The 5,899-nt window shown below is 58.6% G+C and overlaps 2 protein-coding genes across 2 annotated transcripts, besides 3 other annotated features; both read right to left on the reverse strand.

Moving 5' to 3' along the window:
- Nucleotides 1-237: 237 nt before the first annotated feature.
- Nucleotides 238-266: a sequence feature (A-rich).
- Nucleotides 267-401: 135 nt separating this feature from the next.
- Nucleotides 402-437: a microsatellite.
- A 280-nt stretch (nucleotides 438-717) lies between these two features.
- Nucleotides 718-1,941, reverse strand: TraAM80_05554 (uncharacterized protein; the record flags this gene model as incomplete). The annotated part of the gene is made up of 1 exon (XM_029382428.1): nucleotides 718-1,941. One exon carries the CDS (start codon nucleotides 1,939-1,941, stop codon nucleotides 718-720), a length of 1,224 nt encoding a protein of 407 aa, XP_029237732.1.
- Nucleotides 1,942-1,986: 45 nt separating this feature from the next.
- Nucleotides 1,987-2,020: a microsatellite.
- A 1,536-nt stretch (nucleotides 2,021-3,556) lies between these two features.
- On the reverse strand, nucleotides 3,557-5,692 carry TraAM80_05555 (putative kinesin-like protein; the record flags this gene model as incomplete). Its single annotated transcript, XM_029382429.1, has 1 exon — nucleotides 3,557-5,692. One exon carries the CDS (start codon nucleotides 5,690-5,692, stop codon nucleotides 3,557-3,559), a length of 2,136 nt encoding a protein of 711 aa, XP_029237733.1.
- Between the last annotated feature and the right edge of the window lie 207 nt (nucleotides 5,693-5,899).

The raw sequence follows: 5,899 nt of genomic DNA on the forward strand, positions 1-5,899 counted from the left end.
CCTCCGCGGCAGTCAGTGAACGCACTCTTCCTGGCACGCTGGCGGAAACGTCAGCCGGCTCCTCCATGACTGCGGAACAGAGAACGCAAAAGAAAAGAGAAAAAGAGAAAGAAAGTAAAGTCCGTTCCGTAGGAGTCTTTGAATCCTGCCGCCCAGTCAGTCGTGAGTGCGTATCCCCCAGCTGCGGCCGTGTCGCTTTGTTAAGTTGTTCGCGCCTCAATGTGTTTTCACCTGAGCAAAAAGCAAAAAAACAAAAACAAAAAAAATTATCTAACATCCGCATGCATGCAGACGCACGCAGAAACCCAGAAGAGAAGAGAAGTGCAAATGCGCATGTGAGTTTCAATCCCACCACCACCAGCTTCACCAGCGTGGGCTGCACGCAGCATCTCCACAGAGAGAGAAACAAGAAACAAAGAAACAAAGAAACAAAGAAAGATACGTTGAAGACGATAAAACCAGCAGACGCATATCATATACAAGAGCCCAGCACATAGACGGCAATATAAATATTTATTGCTTACGAAGAAAAGCAAAATATCTGCGGGTGGACGTCGTTCCCAGCGCGGCACCTACACAGAAGAAAAGTAACATTTTACATCTGAAAAGACGGCACATGAAAGCACGCGTCGTCCCACTCCCCGCCCCTCGCAGCGGAGGCCCACAGCCAGCAGTGAGGCGTGCTGGCAAAAGAGAGAAGAAAAGCAAAAATGAAAATCACACGCTCCCGCTCCATGCACATCGCACAACGGCGTCTCCAAGCGCAGTGTACAGCACCCTCCTCTCGTCCTTCACCCCCTGACGTCCAGACAAGTGCGGCCGCTCCGGCCTGGTGTGCCAGACCGGCTTTAGCTGACGCAGCGCCACAGCCCCCTCCTTCTCACTCCCTGGCAACGCTGAGATCTCCACTTCTGCCGCCTCAGGTGGGAGATCGTGCAGCGCCCCAAGACATTCCTCGAGGACTCCTTTCACCTTTTCCAGGTAGTGCTGCTCCTGCAACAGCGCCCGCGCCGCCACCACATACACAACGTGGGTGGGACAATGATCGGCAGTCGAGAGAGGCAGAGCGTTAACGGCAGCGGCTGGTAGCCCAGCGTCAGCGAACGCAACAGCAACCCCAGCACTCTTCTCAGCAGCCGGAACATTTGCGACCTCCCTAGATGCTGATTGCTCGGACCTCACGGCCTCCGTGGCGCGAGGCGCAGACTCCTCCGAGGCCACGAGCTGCGGCAGGCGTGCCCCTTCCGTTGATGCTGCCGGTGCGCACTCACCCGGCTCAGACCCCTGCGGCACCTCCTCCACTGGCTGAGGGTCAGGCAACGTCTCAACGCAGCCTCGGAGGCCTGCCGCATCGATATCAACGCTTTGCGTGGTGAGAGTGCTTCGACATGACTGAGACACGTGAACCCCGTGGCCTTCACGCCTCGACGGTGCCGCGGTGCTTGCCCTCAACGAGACAAGCGGTTTGTACCGTTGTGACTTCAATTTGAACCTCTCCCACGGTATTCGGTAGGGTGGCTGCTCCTCGAGCGCCGTCGCAATCGGACACCTATCCACGCTGACGGCGGCTGGTGCTGCCGTGTGCAGCCGGCGTTGGGCACAACTGACGTTGCCGCTGCACGGGGCAAAATGGGGAGCGTGCGGTGTTATCCGCCGCAGTCCCTTCCGTGTGGTTGCTTCCACAACGGGCATCCATCCCTCAGCCAAGTACGCGGCTTCCCTCGCTCCGCCGTCGCCCAGCGTACTCCGTTGGCCCTGCTGGGCCTCGCACTGCTTGTGGCCACTCGTCTTCTCTTTTGCAGGTGTGGTTGGGTACGTGCGCGCCGCCACGCTTCGCGCAGCATTCTCGCACGCCCCCGACGGGCATGCCGTCATCGTCATTGCCGCGTTCGCCGCCAACGGCGCTCTGCCGCACTCCCGTGCACAGTCATCTGGCTCCATCACGAAAATTACTCCGCAGCTCGAGTCGCCCCGTCCTTCTCTCGCTGCGTATGTGTATATTGTGTGTGTGCGTGCGTGTATTTCTTCGGCCGGCAAAAAAAAAAGATTCAAAAAAAAAAACTGCAGGAAGCCACGCAATGCGCGGGAAGCAAAGCAGTGAGATGTGTCATCGAAGCCGGCGTAAACAACCGCGGGCATCCCTGTGTGGCTGCGAAGAGCCGTCTTGGGTCAAACCAAAAGACAAAAAAAACACAACAACAGTCAAGGTCAATGTAAATAAAACAAATGACACGACGCATGGATGGCGCGCCTCAGCGCACACAGACACATAAAAAATGCACCGCCATCGCCTCGGAGCCACCCACCCACCCACACAGAGGGAGAAAAAGAAAAAGAATACACCCATGTTACTTGGATCATGCACTGCTTAAACGAACACTGTCTGCCCTCCCACGCGCCCATGAAATGCCGCAAATGAACTGAAAAAACGGCCGCTAGTGGGAGCCCCCCTGTCAAGCTTCCCCTCCAACGCAACAGGATTTTCAAGGCGCTTGGATGTCATCCCATGCCGCGCATCTGCGGCCACTGGCAGGCCGCCAAGCACCCCTGCTGGTAGCCTGCAAAATCCTTTGCGCCGCAACTCCCAACTCCTCTTCCCAACCCCGCCCGCTGAGCTCCACGACGCAAACAATGCATCCGAGTCTCACTCGCCCAGTCAACCTTCCGCAGCACCGCCAGCCCCGCCGCCGTCCCACACCAAAAGCTGCTGAAGTCCACCACTCTCTCTCACACACAGCGACTGTAAAAAAGTTCACCCAGGTGGATGCAGCAGCCGGGCGTCCGAGTGCACTGGATATTCGGTAGCTCCTTCTCCTTCACGCCTGTCAGCAAAGGCTCAAAAGCACGGGCGGCGTCGTTTTACGCACATACAGAGAGGAAAATAGACGCATGCGCTTCACTTCATCCTGTGCAGTCTGTGTGCCAAATTTCAGAGGCAGAGAGCAGGGCCCGTAATCCTTTCAGGCGAGTTACGTCAAATTCCTCCCAGCAGAGGCAGAGTACACAGCCACCGCCGCCGCGGCTTCTGATCGCATAGCAGGAATGAGTGCGACAAAATATTGCCGCGATTACAGGCAGCGCCTCAATGTGGAGGCGGCCCAGCTCATAGGGCCCGAACAGCAACGCGGGGAGACGCCAACCCCCCGTCGGGGTCCTCCACATCCCACATAGACGCCGCCCACCGCGAACGGCAGAAGGCCGCTGCAAGGCCACCAAATCTTCCCCAGTGTTGGCCCGGGAAGCAGCGACGGTTGCGCACCCCGCATGTGACACCGCCTGCCGCGCACCTTTCCGCTCCAACTCTTCCACCCAGCCTCGCCCACTTTTCAGCTGTGGCGCGTAAAACACCAACGCATTCACCGCGGCGGCAAAAGTACCTTCGCTGTCCCAGAAATTGGCATCAGGCCTGAAGAAATCATTTTCTACGTGGTGAGAAAAGAAATAAATGAAAAACCAGAAGCAAGTAAAAACAGGGAGGCAAAGTGAAGCATGGGAAGAGGATGTGTGTCCTCTGTGACCCCGCCGCGCAGATTTTTATCGACATGTTATGTGTCATCTATAACAGAAAGGCATCTATGCGGCGCTGGCGCTCCTGCAGCAGCGCATTTTGCCGTTCCTGCCGCAGCAGTTCACGGATAGGTTCCTTGTTTCCCAAAATCCGGGGCCCGCCTGCGACATCCTCCCGCCTCGCAGACGCTGCCGCCCTCTCCTGCAGAAGGGCCTGTAGTTCACGGCGTGTTTGGTTGTAAATGGCCCAACAACGATCCACATCTATACCTTCGCTGGTGCCACTGTCGGAGCTCACTGTCGATGCGGTGGCGGAGACGGCAGGCGATACGCCTGTCAAGTCATCACCGGATCGCGGCAAACCCATCTTCTCCGTCGCTGCCTCCGCCACGTGCAACTGAGTGCGTAGCGAACGCACCTCCGCCTCAAGTTCCAGCAGCCGCAGCCGGTGATTTGCCTGCCGCTCCGCCACCCACGCGCGATCCCTGTCGGATGACGCGCCACAATCACCGCCGTGTGCTGTCGTCGGCACTGCCTCCACATTCCCCTCCGCATCCGCCTCGTCCTCGCTGTCCGCCGCAGCCACGACAAAATTTTGGCGCACCTGGCGTGTGATGCTTCGCGCCCGCGCAGCGTACCTCAACGTCGAGAACGTCTCCTCAAAGCAGGTGCAGCTTGGGGAGACTGTAGCCAACATGACGGTCCGTGTGTTGCCGCCCAGGGACTCCTTAAGCAACCGCGTCAGCTTGCTGTCGCGGTATGGAACATGGACCTCCCACGGGGAAGTTTTACTTCGCGTGAAAACGGTCTGCTGCCGCCGTAAATGAGACGCATAAGAGGCAGCGTCACCACCAAACACGGCGCCCCTGCGCCGTTGCTGGCGGCAGGCGGTTCCGAGGGCCTTGATGCAGTTTCCCAGCGCAAGGAGGCTTCGATTGATGTTTGCCCCCTCCCTACGACGGCCATCCAACTGGCATGGTACGCCACCGATGCCATGAGCGCCAGATCTCCCTGCAGGGGCAGCGGCCGTCAAGCTAGCGAACCCCGACACTCGCTCGCTACCGGCCAAGTCCACCATCCACAGTTTTGCTGTGAGAAATGAACACAACACCTGGGCCTCCCTGCGGTCTGCCTCGACGTGCCGCCCACCACCCGCATCCGCCGCCTCCAGGACGTCACCGATGCATCGCCTCACTGTAAACTGCACAATGGCGTGGCTGCGTGAGCTTGCCTTGTTAGTAGCTGTGGCTGCCTTGGTGCGACGGCCGCCGCCCTCTTCTAACAGCTGTTCCAGCTCCGCTACGCAATGCACACGAACACGCGTTGCATGCGGCACCTGCACCCCATGCAGTGGGTGCTCCACCACCTCCAAGTCATCATAACGACAGGACGAAGGACGTCCGCACCGCATTCCCTTCATCCAGCCCTGCACACTCTCTGCCGCCGCGACTGTGGCCGGGTCAACGAGAAGGTCACGCAACCGCTCGTTGTACAATTCCATGAAAGAAACAAATATCATGCTTCTTTGCACCATCTCTTGCTGTGGAGGGCCTCGCACTACACATGCAGGAACACCGGTGCCGGGAAGCCACGTGGGTCGGCTGCGCTGACCAAAAAGGTCGGCCGCCACAAGCGTGCATAATCCAGGCACACCCTCGCCCTTCTCCCCAAACACGGTGTGGCTCTTCCCTGTCCCTGTCTGGCCGTACGCGAAGACCGTCCCGTTGTAGCCATTTTCCGCGTCAATCACTAGTCGCTGGACAAGAGCGGCGTAAATCTCTTCATTAGTAGCCGAAGGTGGGAACACCGCGTCAAAGTTAAAGCACCGCACCCCATCCTGGCCAGACAGAGCACGCCGCAGCCCTTCCACGTCCAGCTGCAGCTGCAGCGATGACCCCTCCGGTGAGGCAGCACAGCTCCGCCACAGCGCGGTGGCATCCCCACGGGCATACGGGTCAACAAGAACCACACTCGCCTGCGACTCCCCTCTTTCTACTGGGCGAACAGTAGCCGCAGGGACCGTTGAAGGCGGGGCGGGGCAGTTTAGAAGGATGCAAGACTGTCGCCCACTCCCGCGCCGGACAAGCCGCGGCGAGGCGGCGACCTCTTCGCGGGCATCGAGGCGTCGGCAGCGGACAGCAACCACAAAGTTTGCGCGCTCACTACCCTGTCGCCCGGGCAGCATCTTCTACCCGCCGCCCTGCTTCCTCTCCCCCTTCGCTTCCACCAAAAGCGGCTGCCCCTCAGAGCAGGCAACGCGGACACATAAACACAGACGAAACAACGAAAATACGGCAGCGATGCAAGGCGGCAGCAGCACCACCAACAGAAACAAAAAACAAAAAATAAAGCGGCAGATGAAGTAAGAGGCGTTTCAAATATATAAATATAA

Source organism: Trypanosoma rangeli, assembly GCF_003719475.1.
Source record: "Trypanosoma rangeli strain AM80 chromosome Unknown Tra_15.4_contig_00183, whole genome shotgun sequence".
NCBI lineage: Eukaryota > Euglenozoa > Kinetoplastea > Trypanosomatida > Trypanosomatidae > Trypanosoma > Trypanosoma rangeli.